Source organism: Ranitomeya variabilis, chromosome 5 (genome assembly GCF_051348905.1).
Source record: "Ranitomeya variabilis isolate aRanVar5 chromosome 5, aRanVar5.hap1, whole genome shotgun sequence".
NCBI classification, from domain to species: domain Eukaryota; kingdom Metazoa; phylum Chordata; class Amphibia; order Anura; family Dendrobatidae; genus Ranitomeya; species Ranitomeya variabilis.
The window spans coordinates 369,254,622-369,270,589 of NC_135236.1; the positions used below are offsets into that span (position 1 = coordinate 369,254,622).

The following is a 15,968-nucleotide window of genomic DNA, read 5'->3' on the forward strand; positions in this document are numbered from 1 at the left end:
TGATTTGTTGGCTGTTTTCCTTCATAATTATCATATTTTTTTTTTTTTAGGCAGTGCTGGTACACCAGTTACTTACAATGAAAATGGAGATGCTCCTGGACGTTATGATATTTATCAGTATCAAATAATAAATAAAACAGCAGAATACAAAGTCATTGGACACTGGACAAACCAGCTACATCTAAATGTAAGTCATATATTTGGACATATCCTTTGACTTTTTCTCAGACAGTATGTACTGTGGGGAAAACAAGTATTTGATTGCCGATTTTTCAAATTGTCCCACCTTCAATGAACGGAGAGGTCTGTAATTTTTATAGTAGGTATACTTCAACTGTGAGAGACAGAATCTAAAAATAAAAAAAAACAGAAAATCACATTGTATGATTTTTTAAATAATTAAATTGAAATTTATTGCACGAAAGTGCACATTAATTATGCTAAAATCATGCAATGTGTTTTCTTTTGCATTTTATTTTTAGATTCTGTCTCACAGATGAAGTGTATCTACGACAAAAATTACATACCTCTCCATTGTTTGTAGGTGGGAAAATCAGCAAATGGAAAAATGAGTAGTGTATCAAGTACTTATTTTCCTCATTGTATATAAATTATTGGGTGAAAAATGAAACAGAAAAAGAATTAATGTTTAGAATCACAATGTTTTGTATTTAGCTTATTATTACTATTATTATTTTTTATATTACTATTATTATTATTATTATTATTTCTAGGGTTAAACAAGTAAATTATATGGAATGAATAGCAAAAGTTCAAATGAGTTCAAAGCACCACCAATATGACCAATTATTGTTTTATTATGGCACATATGCTACCTACAGTGTGTATGGAAAGTATTCAGACCCTTTAAAATGTTTCACTCTTTGTTTCATTGCAGCCATTTGGTAAATTAAAAAAAAAAGTTCACTTTTTTCACATTAATTCTGCTCCACATCTTGACTGAAAAAAAAAGAAAATGTTGAAATTTTTGAAAAATGTATTAAAAAAGCAAAACTGAAATATCACATGGTCAGTATTCAGACCCTTTCCTCAGTTACTCATATTTTAGTCACATGCTGTTCATTTCCTTGTGATCCTACTTGAGATGGTTCTACTCCTTCACTGAAGTCTAGCTGTGTTTAATTAAACTGATAGGACTTGATTTGGAAAGCCACACACCTGTCTATATAAGACCTCACAGCTCACAGTGCATGTGAGACCAAATGAGAATCATGAGGTCAAAGGAACAGACCAAGAAGCTCAGAGACAGAATGACAAGACACAGATCTGGCCAAGATTACAACAGAATTTCTGCAGAACTCAAGGTTCCTAAGAGCCCAGTGGCCTCCATAATCCTTAAATGGAAGAAGTTTGGGACCACCAGGAGTCTTCCTAGACCTGGCCATCCAGCCAAACTGAACAATCATGGGAGAAGAGCCTTGGTGAGAGAGGTAAAGAAGAACACCAAGATCACTGTGATTTAAGCTCCAGAGATGCAGTAGGGAGATGGGAGAAAGTTCAACAAAGTCAACTATCACTGCAGCCCACCACCAGTCAGAGCTTCATGGCAGAGTGGCCCAACAGAAGCCTCTCCTCAGTGCAAGACATGTGAAAGCCCGCATAGTGTTTGCTAAAAAATACATGAAGGACTCCCAGACTATAAAAAATAAGATTCTCAGGTCTGATGAGACAAAGATAGACCTTTTTGGTGATTATTCTAAGCGGTATGTGTGGAGAAAACCAGGCACTGCTCATCACCTGCCCAATACAATCCCAACAGTGAAATATGGTGGTGGCAGCATCATGCTATGAGGGGTGTTTTTCAGCTGCATGGACAGGATGACTGGTTGTCATTGAAGGAAACATGAATGTGGCCAAGTACAGAGATATCCTGGATGAAAACCTCTTCCAGAGTGCTCTGAACCTCAGACTTGGCCCAAGGTTCACCTTCCAACAAGACAATAACCCTAAGCACACAGCTAAAATAACAAAGTAGTGGCTTCAGAACAACTCTGTGACCATTCTTGACTTGCTCAGCCAGAGCCCTGACCTAAACCCAATTGAGCATCTCTGGAGAGACCTGAAAATTCCTGTCCATCAACATTCACCATCCAACCTGACGGAATTGGAGAGGATCTGCAAGGAGAATGGCAGGGGGTCCCCAAATCCAGGCATGAAAAACTTGTTGCACCATTCCCAATAAAACTCATGGCTGTACTAGCTTCAAAGGGTGGTTCCACTCAATACTGAGCTAAGGATCTGAATACTTATGACCATGTGATATTTCAGTTATTTTTTTTTAAATAAATTTGCAAAAATTTCTACATTTCTGTTTTTTCAGTCAAGATGGGGTGCAGAGTGTACAGTAATAGGAAAAAAATAAACTTTTTTGAATTTACCAAATGGCTGCAATGAAACAAAGAGTGAAAAAATTTAAAGGGGTATGAATACTTTCTGCAAAGTCTGTATCTCTTTTTTATTTTATTTTTTTCATAAAATGCACATTTTTCTGCTCAGAGAATTTCTGTGCTTTGTTATATGTAAGAATTTTATTACGTGTATGGAAGGATTTGGTTAGATACTTGCATTACCTGTGTTTTACATGACTTTTAAATTTGCTAGAAGTGCTAATCATAAGACTAAATCTTCATAAGTTTTTAATAACAGAATTAGTATTTTTCAGAACAGCTATAAAAACAGATCATTTACAATGGAAAATGTGTCCTGTTTGTTTATACACAAATAAAAAATATATAATCAAGGAGGAAAAGTATGTAAAAATGTAATTAATACTCTGGTTTCAGACTATGTTCACATATATGTACAGCGAATGTCAAGATCACCTGCATGCAGTGGGTCTACTTCATACACAATGAGTACTGCCTTTATTATACAACCTAATACAAAATTGTAAAGCACAACTGAAAGTACACAAACTTTTTTTTTCTTTTACAAAGGTCAGAATTTTTTAAAGCAATATATTTATATCAATAGCCATATAAATTTGATATTGCCATAGTTGTAATCACTTGGAAAAATAAGTTGCCAGTAGATGCAAAATTCAAAAAAATAGTGACACCATTTCATCATTTTTACCACTTTTTTATTCCAATTGTTTGTACATTTTTGGTACATTATATAGTATAATGAGTGGTATAATTCAAAATTAAAACTTTTACTGCAGAAAAAAAACAAGATACCCCCTTTTTAATGGAAAAATTGTTATGTCTCTAAGTAAAAAGGGAGGAAAAAAATATCAAATAATTAGGAAGGAGCTAATATCAAGCAAAAAAAAATAAAAAAATACTTTTTAAGTGGAATAAGTTTCATAACATTAAACTATTTGGACAACTTCTTCCCAATTTGAATATTTGCCTCCATTAAAGAAAATAACAGTTACACTGACCTATAGTGCCAGCATCGTTTCAGTGGTATCAGTACTCACATTCCCTGGGCTCACATGTTGTTGTTACTTCATGCTAGCCCCAAGCCCAATCTTCGCCGGCTTCACTTGTCTCACCTTCGGATGTATTGAACATCAAAAGGAAGTCAGGGCTATGGCTACTCTCTGACATCCTCTTGATGTTTGATTTGTCTGAAGGCGGGGACAGTGAACTCGATACTGGTTTGGCACAGGGCGCGTGTGACATATACACGTTACGTGAGCCCTAGGAATGCAATTGCTGACACCACTTGAATAGGGCCAGCACCAGAGGTGAGTATAAATGTTTTTATTTTAATAGGACCAAACATTCAAATTGAGAAGGGGTTGTTCGAGTAGTGGACAATCCTTTTAAATTACACCAAAAGCCATTGCTTTATATTTTAGACAAAAAAATGAGACAAGTGAGATCTCCTAAAACAAATCCCCCTCCTATAGCATTTCTCAGATTGCAGTATAAATCTCTTGAGTTGTCAGAATGCTCTTTGGCACTTTTCGTCTGAATAGTAGTTTGGAGCACTTATTACAATTGTAGCATAATTAAGCATTATTAATTCAGTATTTTACACTGTTGGAGAGGTAATATCTAAGGTTTGCTGTCATGCTTGAAAGATAAAGACTGAAATGAATCATAAATGCACCTTTATGGCTGAAGGAGTCACTGAGCATTCAACCAATATTATTTTATACATTTCTGCAGTCATTAATATTTTACTGTAACCGCTGCTTCAATCACATATCATCCAATTTACCGTATTTTTCGGACTATAAGACGCACCGGACTATAAGGCGCACCCAGGTTTTAGAGGTGGAAAATAGGGAAAAAAATATTTGAAGCAAAAAAATGTGGTAAAGTATTTAATAACATACTATTATATGTGGTGTTATTATATATAATAGTATGTTATTATGTTGGAAGCTGCGGGACCAGTGTGAAGTCTGTGAAGTACTACATGAAGACGCTGGAAGGTGAGTATAAGAATGGGGGCACAGGGATTATATTGAAAGCACCACTCCAGCACTGCAAAATAACACTGGAGTGCTGCTTTAAAATCCCATGGGAGAACTATAACTCCCAGCATGTCTTGCAGATCCTATGACATGCTGGGAGCTATAGTTCACTAAAGGAGTGGCAGAGTGCTTTATTGTGTTTTGGAAAGACTAACCTCTTAATTGTGGCAGCCAACCTGTGGTGAGGTAAAAGCATCCCATGACTGCACACACAGAGCCCTCCCTCTTGTTGCCTTTCCACAGCACAGGTAATGGAAGCCAGCAGATTCTAGTGTTGGAGTCTGAAGGACCTGTGATGATGTCAAGAAGAGGGAGGGCTCTGTGCTGCCATGTGATGCTCCAGCCCGCCCACTTCTGACATCATCACAGGTCCTCCTTGTGCCCACTACACAGCACTCAGCTCCAGCCCAGGACGGTACCAGTGATCTCCTCTCTCCCCCGGACCCTGCTGCTGCTGCCTCCTCCCCCGGACACACGGATCTCCCCAGCTGCTGCAGCAATCAGCGCTGAGGAATCCATGTGTGTCGCTGCTTAAGTGCAGTATTCATTTGCTGCTCCCGGCTCACCGCTCAGCTGATAGGTGGGCGGGGAGTAGCTAATGAATATTCACTGCACTTAATCATCGGGACCACATGGTTTCCCCAGCAGCTGATTCCAGGCAGTGGGGACATTTTTCTGCCTCCTGAAGTGGGATAACAGTGCGATCCCACTCGCTCCTGCCCCCCTCCCCACATGCTACATCCCTACCATAAGACGCACCCACACTTTCCTCCCAAATTTGGAGGAAAAAAAGTGCGTCTTATGGTCAGAAAAATACGGTATTCTAAAAATGTGTTTTTCTTATATTTATCTAGCAATATATAATAATTAATGCTGTTTGTACAAAAATTAATTACAAAGGTTATTTTATTTTAGATCTCTTTCCCCATAAAAATGCATATAGGCTAATATAAAAAAGTGAGTCATGCATCAAATATTATGACCAAGTAAAGATGATAAAGTATTTTGCAATTGGATTTGAAACTAATTGGTTCACCATCAAAACTCAAAACTGCAAGCCTACAATCGCCATGAAAAGATTTGGGTAGAACTATGAGGACTCCGATAACTGTGTGCTATTCCTTCAAGCGCCTTACAATAAACACAGCCTAAGTAATGTCAAAGTGACTTCACTATAGAAATAAATGGTTACCTGGTAGTAATTAGTGATGAGCGAATAGTTAAACATTTGTATTCGGGAAAATCAGCACAAATACTTTCTAATATCCGTGTATTCGTACTAAATAGTGGATCCAATGCAAGTCAGTGGGAAATCTGAATATATATCTACTGCACCCAAAAAACAGGTCACTGGGCATGAGAAAAAAGCTGAAATGGATGGGATAGATACAGTAGATAGATAGATAGATAGATAGATAGATAGATAGATAGAGATGAAAAGTCGGCAATTCATCTTCATCATATAGAAAAATTACAGCTTGACAGGTTAGAATAAGATAGAATAGATATATACACATAGAATAGATAGATATATAGATGTCAGTGATACACACATGCAGGTGCTTCTCACAAAATTAGAATATCATCAAAAAGTTAATTTAAGTTCTTCAATACAAAAAGTGAAACGCATATATTATATAGAGTCATTACAAACAGAATGATTAACTTTTTGATGATATTCTAATTTTGTGAGAAGCACCTGTATATATATAAGAAAATCCAGCAATTCAGCAGCCACAATCTGTATAATCATAGCAGGAGCTGACAGGATAGAATACATGGATTACACACAGTATGTACACATAGATATATAGATATTCAGATGTCAGTGACATATACAATTAATACAATGCATGTGCAGCTTACTGCATATGAATTTAATTGTTAAAAGATTATTTTTTAAAAAATGGCATGGGCTCCCATGTAATTTTCTTAACCAGCAGAGTGAAAGCCGACGACTGGGGGCAGATGTTTATAGCCTGGGAAGGGGGTGGCGCATCCCAGGCTATTAATATCAGCTCACAGCTGTATACATAGCCTTTACTAACTATTAAAATGGGAGATCCCCCCAAAAAGGATGTAGAGTCCCCCTATAATTAATTACCAGCAAAAAAGGCTATGCAGACAGGTGCGGGCTGACATTAATAGCCTAGGAAGGGGCCATGGATACTGCCAACCCAGGCTAAAAACATAAGCTTTCAGCCACCCCAGAAAAGGCGCATCTCTAAGATGTGCCAAAGATTACTGTGATTGGCAAGCAAATAAAGTGCCAAACATGTTGGACGGGTTTCCTGAATATACCGAGGTGATTACCAAATTATTCGCCGAATAACAAATAGCCCGAATAGCATACTATTCATGCGAGTAACGAATAGTGCCGAATATATTCGTTCATCACAAGTAGTAACTAAAAGACCATTTCATAACACAGAGCTTGGACTATTCGTGCTTTTTAAACTTTAAAAAAACAATGCAAGAACAATCCTTCTTATTCTTTTGTTACATAGTTACACAGGTTTAAAAAAAGCCTAGGTCCATCAAGTTCAACCTTTCTCCACCAATTGTACATTTAGTCACTAATTTAACTATAACCAGCAATGTTATGTGTATCAAGGAAATTGTCCAGCCCTTTTTTAAAAGCTGCTCTTGTGTCTGCCATTACTATCTCCTGTGGCAGGGCATTCCACAGTCTGACTGCTCTAACTGTAAGAACCCTTTCCTGTTTAGCTGCTGGAATCACCTTTCTTCCACCCATAATGAGTCCTCAGTATGGTCTTTGGAAGGAATAAGTTATGTGCCAGTGCTTTGTACAGCTCTGGCAAAAATTAAGAGTCCACTGCAAAATGTTCAGTTTGTCTGATTTTTCTCTTAATAGGTATATTTTTTTAGTAAAATGTAAATTGTTCTTTTATTCTATTAACTTCTGACAACATGTCTCCGATTTTTCCAGCAATACATTTTGTATTTTTTTTCTGACAAAGAAAAATGGTCAAAATTAAAAAAAAACAGTGCTTCAGATCTCAAATAATGCAAAGAAAACAAGTTCATGATTATTTAGAAACAACAATACTAATGTTTTAACTCGGGAAGAGTTCAGAAATCAATATTTTGTGGAATAACCATGATTTTTAATCACAGCTTTCATGCGTCATGGCATGCTTTCCACCAGTCTTCACACTGCTTCTGGCACTAAAATGTAAGCATCTCTTCTTTGTTTGATGGCTTGTGACTATCCATCATCCTCTTGATTACATTCCAGAGGTTTTCACTGGGGTTCAGGTCTGGAGATTGGGCTGCCCATGACAGGGTTTTGATGTGGTGGTCTCTTAATTTTTGCCAGAGGTGTACATGTAAATGAGATCCCCTCTGAGGCATCTTTTTTCTAAGCTAAACAATCACAACTTTTCCAACCTATACTCATATGAGAGTAATAATCTAGTTGCCAGTCTTTGAACTGATTATAACTTCTGAATATCCTTTTTAAAATGTGGATCCCAAAACTGGATCCCATACTCTGGATGTGGCATAACCAGTGATTTATTAATTGGTAATATTACGATGGGATAGCTCTTCTTTTACATCCTAAAATCTTGTTTGCTTTTGAGGCTGTTGCTTGACATTGAATACTGCTACTCAGCTTACTTGTAATTAGAATACCCAAGTCCTTCTCCTGTTCTGTAGTCCCGAGTATACTCCCATTTAATGCATATGCAACAATAGGATTACGCTGTCTTAGGTGCATTACTTTACATTTATCTACATTAAATCTCATTTGCCTAATGTTTGCCTATTTGGTCATCTTATTCAGATTGTTTTGCAATATTGTAATTTCAAGGCAAGATTTTACTAATCTACATAGTTTGATGTCGTCAGCAAAGACTAACAATTTACTCTCAATCCCATCCACAAGGTCATCAATAAAGAGGTTAAAAAGCACTGGTCCTAGCATAAATCCCTGCTGTACTCCACTGATGACTACATCCCATTTAGAGAACGTACCATTTATGGCAAATTTTTGTTTACTGTTATTTAGCCATTTCCATACCCATCTGCATATATTTTTCCCCAATCCTTGCTTCTGTAGCTTCATTATAAGACTATTATGTTCAACTGTGTCAAATGCCTTTGCAAAGTCCAGATAACTCATATCAACTGCATTACCTACATCCAGATTTGCTCTTTCCTCTTCATAGAAGCCCAACATGTTAGTTCGCCATGACTTATTCTAAATGAATCCATGCTGGTTGTCATGTATTATATTATTATCTACAATATATTTCTGCAGTTCATCTCTTATAATGCCCTCAAAAATTTTGCACACTACTAGTGTCAGGCTTACCGGATGGTAGTTGCCTGGATCCACCTTCTTACCTTTCTTAAATATTGGTACCACATGAGGCATCCTCCAGTTCTGTGGCACTACCCCTGTTACAAGAGAGTCTAAGAATATGAGATACAGTGGTCTGTCAATTATTGAGATCAGTTCCCTCAGTATCTGTGGATGAACGCCGTCTGGGCAGGGGGATTTGTCAATGTTTAAATTGCTCAGATGTAGATATATTTCTTTTTGTGTTAAACAAGTTAAATCAGGGTATGAATTTAGATTTTTGCCTTGTTAAATGATTCCTGTAACATACAGTTCATTGGTGAACACAGATGAAAAGTACCTGTTTAATATCTCAGCCTTTTCTTTATCCTCTGTGATTATCTTGTTATTGTCATCTTTTAGCCCCTTTCTGACATCAGATGTACCATCCCGTTGAGGTGACCTGGGCCCGTACGACCATCGACAGGATAGTACGTCATATGCGATCAGCCACGCTCACGGGAGAAGCGCGGTGGATCGCGGCCGGGTGTCAGCTGATTATCAAAGCTGACATCCTGCACTATGTGTCAGGAGCTGACACAAACTGTTCCTGGCACTTTAACCTCCGGAACACTGTGATTAAATAAGATCTCAGCATTTTGGTGGCATAGGGAAGCATCGGCAGGAAGGGGGCTCCCTGCGTGCTTCCCTGAGACCCTCAGAACAACGCGATGTGATCGCATTGTTCCAAGGGTCTCCTCCATTATCCTCCCTGCAGGCCCCCAGATCCAAGATGGCCATGGGGTCCTTCCGGGTCCTGCAAAGAGGTGGATTGTCAGTGCCTGCTGAGAGCAGGCACCAGCAAGCCTCCTGCACTGCCTGTTAAATCGCTGATCTGACACATGCTCTGCAAAGTGTCAGATCAGTGATCTGACAATATATAGTGATGTCCCACTCTGGGACAAAGTAAACAAGAAAAAAATATTATACAGTGTAAAAATATATTTTTTTAAATTCCTAAATAAAGAAAATAACACGCGATCAAAAAGACAGATATAAATAAACATGGTACCACTGAAAACAACATCTTGTCCTGCAAAAAATGAGCTGCCATACAGTGTCATCAGCGAAAAAATAAAAAAGTTATAGCTCTCAGAATAAAGCGATGCAAAAACAATTATTTTTTATACTGTATAAAATAATGTTATTGTATAAAAGTGCCAAACCATAAAAAATGACATAAATGAGGTATCGTTGTAATCACACTGACTCAAATAATAAAGCTGCTTTATCAATTTTACCACACTCGGAACAGTATAAACGCCCCACCCAAAAGAAATTCATGAATTGCTGGTTTTTTATTATTCTGCCTCCCAAATATTGTAGTAAAACGCGATCAAAAAATATCATGTGCCCGAAAAAGGTACTAATAAAAGCATCAACTCGTCCCGCAAAACACAAGACCTCACATGACTTTGTGGGTCAAAATATGGAAAAATTATAGCTCTCAAAATGTGGTGATGTAAAAACTATTTTTTGCAATAAAAAGCATCTTTTAGTGTGTAACAACAGCCAAACATAAAAACCTGCTATAAATAGTAAATCACACACCCCTTTATCACCGCCTTAGTGACAGAAAAATAATAAAATATTTTTTTATTATTTATTTCCATTTACCCATTAGAGTTAGGGTTAGGGTTGGGGCTAAAGTTAGGGTTAGGGTTGGGGCTAAAGTTAGGGTTAGGGTTGGGGCTAAAATTTGGGTTGGGGCTAGAGTTGCGGTTAGGGTTTGGATTACGTTTACTGCTGGGATTGGGGTTAGGGTTGGGATTAGGGTTGGGATTAGGGTTAGGGGTGTGTCAGGGATAGGGGTGTGGTTAGGGTTATCTTTGGGATTAGGGTTAGAGGTGTGTTAGGGTTAGAGGTGTGTTGGGGTTAGGGTTGTGGTTAGGGTTGTGATTAGGGTTAGTGGTGTGTTGGAGCTAGGAGTGTGTTGGGGTTAGTGTTGTGGTTAGGGTTGGGATTAGGTTTAGTGGTGTGTTCGGGTTAGGGGTGTGGTTATGGTTATTTTTGGGATTAGGGTTAGGGGTGTATTGGGGTTGGGGTTGGAGTTAGAATTGGGGGATTTCCTCTGTATAGACACATCAGGGGCTCTCCATATTTATACAAAGAAAGTGGCGGGCACCACAGACACAAATAAATCAGGGAACAACCATATGTATATATATATAAAGTAATTAAGAACTTTAAGCAAGAGAAAAGATATGCATACCAATGGGATCAACCATCAAAAAATACAACTTTATTTATAGAAAAAAGGCACAATAGAGCAAGACATACATTTAAAAACATTTAAAAACCAACAGACGGCACATGGCTGATAAGACATATGCAACCCCCCTGAGAGTTGGAAATAAATACCTAAGAGCACTAAGCAAAATGAGATAAATACATAAAAAGTCCGTATACATATACAAATATATGCACCAATACACATTACTCTGCTAACAGCTATACCCTATGTGCGCTGATCAATTACTCACAAATAAATAAATGCAGGAATTAAACTTTAAGTCCCAAATCCTAGACCCATTCACCCTGTGCAAGAAATCTCATTGCACCAAATGCTGTTTAATAACCGGGATATATCACCCAAGGGTCTGGAAACAAAGCGTCACAAGAGCCAAGTAAAGATGCGGTAGCCCAATAGCAAATGCTTGTGCTAGTCCTGGAGGAGACTGGAGCCCCACGCGTATCGACGCTATGAGAGCATCTGCATTCAAATACTATTGCGTGCTCTACGGCACATTTTAATGTTATATAGTAGTCCAAAATTTGTTGAAACATTTTTCTGTATCCAATTACTCATCCACATCCACATCCACATCCACATACTATTACGTGGTCTGTGGTATATTTTGGTATTGCTTAACAGCCTGAAAAAGCATTGAACATTTTATTATATTAAAATACTCATTGATATACTCTTATGTGGTCTGTGGTACATTTTGGTGCCATGTAAGTCCATAAAGCATTAAAAATGTTTCTGCATTCAATTGCTCCTTCATATACTATTATATGGTCTGTGGTACATTTCGGTGTTAAATAACAGTCCAAAAAAGCGTTGAAACTTTTTTCTGTGTTCAATTGCTCATCCATATACTATTACTCAATCTGTGGTATTTTCCTGTGTTACATAACAGTCCAAAAAAGCATTGAAACTTTTTTCTGTATTTACTTACTCATCAATTTACTATTACATGACTTGTGGGACGTTTTGGTGTTATATAACAGCATGAACAAGCATTTTTGAAAAATATTGTAGATATAATTTCATGTCAATCATGTGTATCCTACTTGGCAGGGGATTATAAACCCCCCTTCCCATTTGCATCTGTAACAAGGCTCCTCGCTCAGCAGGTTGTCAAGCCTCAAAAGGCTGTGAGAGACAGATCTCACACCTTGAGCCAGCTAAGCTCAGCACAAAAGACTTGCTTGCAAAATAGATATCAATGGTCAGATAGGCAAATATAAACAGTAATAGTACAAAAGATATAAGCAGATGGATCATGCCAATTATTAGTCTGGTGTTATGCCAGGTGTGCTCTTGGCCTCAGGGGGAATGGGCACCATCTCATTTCTGATTCCTTTACAGCACATTACTCAACATGGTCCCCACTTTTGAAGTGAACTACAAGCATAACAGAGAGACAGGCAGCATGGCCTTATACTAGCCTTTATCCCTTTTGTGTCACTCATCTCCAGCACTCTGGACTGAACCTAAATCCCCTCTCCTTGCCTCTGTCAGCTAAAACCTCCAAAACTAAAGTCTCAAATTCTTATTGGACAGTCTTGGGGAGGAGGTATTGGCATTATCATTGCGACCAAACACAGGTTTGCTACCTGGCTTCTACTAACCATTCTACATATTTCTCCACCCTGCGGTGCTAGAATGGATCAAGACCCTGGAAACCATTCAGTCCAGTCCAGAGATCTCAAAAATGTAATCGGTATGTGACTAGGATGTATGATAAGTCCATATTTTCCTCATGAAATTGTAGCTCACTCAACAAAGCAGTTACACCACATAGTATCTATTTCCCAAGCAAGCGTTTTGTTCTGAACTTGGCTGGCTCAAGGTGTGAGATCACCCATTGTGCCTTCAGGGAAACCAGTGGGAAAAGACAAAGTGTAAACATACCATGAGGGTTTGGCACCTAAAAATCTACTTCAGGTGGACAATCCACCAAGTTTTTAACTTCAGGAGATGATAAGTGTTTTTCTGATATTTTAGACCTCCTGCAGATTTGTTGAGCATTTTTTCTTGGGTTTGTGGATTGTTTTTAAACAGGAAGTTTCCGGACTTAATTTTTATTTCAAGAGTGAAGAAAATGAAAAGGGTTTTTCAAGCAAAGACTTTTCAAAATGCTCAGAAAGATGTATCGGCATCTTTGGGCATCTTTTGAGGTTTTCTATTGACTTGTATTGTAAAGTATACTGTGCCTTCAGAGCAGAAAACAACAGTCGAAGATCAGGTCCATTCTTTTAAATGATTGGCGCCTCTGGAAACTTGAAGCTATTAAAAGACACTCAAAAGACAGAATTGGAGCAGCAATTAATTTTCACATAGAAAAGCATATGCTCATTCTTTCTAGCATTTCCTCGGTCATTTTTAAATGGGTTTTGGAGCAAACCCACCTGTGCCAATACCATTAGGTCTCATTCAGACATATGAAATGCCCGCGAGCTTGTGGGGTATTCGGTACTGGGTCCGTTAGTTAAGGGGATGTGTCAAGGTGGCAGCGACCCAGTTCATGGCCCTGGGCACCCATGTGAAAGGGATGGTCTTTAAAGGGGTTTGAAATAAAGTTTGCATTTGTGACGCCACCTGAGGTATTTGGTCAGTGTTGACTGGCACTGCTTAAAGGGGTCCTGTGGGGTGATATTATGGCAGCTAAGATGGTATAACTACCCACAGGTGAAGTTGGGCCTGCACGGCTCCTGGTGTGTAGCTGGAGATGGTGAGTGGTGCAATTCTAACCGGGGGACACAGGTTTGCAGTCTCTTTACCTGGTTTACTGAAGACTTCAGGCAGCCACAGTCCAGGGCACCAGATCAAAGCTACAGGCTGGGTCCAGCTGGCTTGGAAGTGAGTTCAGAGTCCCCTTTACCAGGTGGAGTTAAAAGCCTTCCTACTAGCATGGTGGTGTAGTCCCTTGCTGCCTGTGGCTTCTGTCAAGGTCCTCACAGTTCTCTCTGTCCTCCATAAAGGTGGTACACTAACCCGTATGACAGGTGGCTCGAGCCTTTTTACAGGGTCTCTATCACGACCCAGGCTCTATGTGCCACTGTGTCTTCTTTTATTAGGGTGGACAGGTGACATGTAGTCCAACTGTCCTGCCGGTTTCTGCTGTGCCTCCTAGAGTCAGACACAACCTCAGTCTTCCGGCTACCGGAATCTGTGCTCTGCAGGGAGATAGCCCAGTTTCAGCTGTCCTCCCCAGTTGTCACTCTCCTGTGCTTCACTCTCCTGCAAGCTCACTACAATGTGTTCTACTCTCTGTATTCTTTTTCTCCAGGAGCTGCAGCACCTCTGGCTGCATGGCCCCTTCATTCCTTCCGACACTCACTGTCTGACTGCTCTCTCCTCTGTCTCTCTGACAGACTATCTGACTTTCCCTCCAGACCAGAATGTATATATATATATATATATATATATATATATATATATATATAGGAGCCACCCATAAGCTGGATCAGAGCTCCCACTTCTGGCTTGGAATGTGAACATGTTGCATGCTTGTGTTACCTGATAAACAAGATCTTCCCTAGCTTCCAAGCGTGACATCACTCTCCCCATGAGGAAAGTAATGCCACTGTGACAACAAGGACCCTGGGGTGTCACACGTCCATGTTGCATATATGGATGAAAAGGGTCAAGTCTATGGGTCCGTCAAAAACACATTCAACACATGGATAGCATACGTGTGCTATCTGTGTTCTGTCCTTGTTTGGCATTGCAAAGTATAGGAGAAGCTTTGTAATTTATTTATTTTTCCATCCGTGAAAAAAACTGATGATACACTGATGGCAAGTACAGACATAGGGATGACACACTGATGGTAAAAATGGACACACTGATAACACGCATAGTAAAAAGGGATACACTGATGATACACATGGTAAAAATGGATACACTTATGACACACTAATGCATGACACTGATGACACCAGTATCATTTTTCCTCTTTGTGTGAATGAGGCCTTATAATGATTCTTAAATCTTTATTAAAACTTCAAAAACATGAAACAATTTACTATATTGCATTTCATTTTTAAACAGAATTAATCCAATGAAGTGGGATATCATAGATTGTAATCTTGCGAGCAGGGCCCTCATTCCTCTTGGTATCTGTTTTGATCTGTGTTTATTGTTATGCTGTAATGTCTATTGTCTGTACAAATCCCCTCTACTGTATAATGTAAAGTGCTGCGGAATATGTTGGCGCTATATAAATACAAACTCATTATTATATTATATTCTTATTCTTTTACCCTTAAACACTCATTTACCATGGTACTGTTGTTAATTTATTTTTATTTTATGATAATTGTCTTCTCACATCTTTGTCTAGACTGTGCATTATTAAAATAGAGCAAATAGCCTAAATCTGAGATAAATGAAATTCTGTTTCATAAAACAAAATAATGCATGAGGTTAAAATATTGAGGAGTTTTGAATGGAACAAAAATCGTTACAGAATAAAGCAGAGTGGAAAAATCCATTGTCTGTTTCTAAATGCAGTTTCTACTGCTCAGAACTCAGAGGAGGCTCCGGTCTCTTTTGGGAATGGCTCAGGTGTTCAAAACGACCGCCAGATGAGTGTTATTCATATTACTTTTCTCACTGCTACTGGGCAATGTCTGTAAGAATGGGATCAATATTCATTGGGGGAAGTATTTCTCAAGAAATACAGATGGCTTTCTCTAGAGCTTAGAATATGCCAAATAATTCTAAACTATATACAGTAAAACTATTCATAGGATGAAAAACTGTGGATTTGCTCAGAATCAGGAATTGAAACTTTAGTGAAAGTTAAATTAAACATGAAAATTGTTGCTTTCATTTTTTTCATCTTCTCGGATAATATGTTTCCAAAATTGCCCCATGTTTAAACTAGTGCATTTTATGAAGCAATTGAGCAAAAG

General features: G+C 38.5%; 1 protein-coding gene across 2 annotated transcripts in view; it reads left to right on the forward strand.

Moving 5' to 3' along the window:
• Positions 1-15,968, forward strand: part of GRM8 (glutamate metabotropic receptor 8) — a 1,957,382-nt gene that overhangs the window by 1,576,911 nt on the left and 364,503 nt on the right. For both annotated transcript variants that reach the window (XM_077264926.1, XM_077264927.1), the window contains exon 8: positions 51-187. In XM_077264926.1, coding sequence (XP_077121041.1) covers positions 51-187 — 137 coding nt within the window. The remainder of the gene's footprint in view (positions 1-50; positions 188-15,968) is intronic.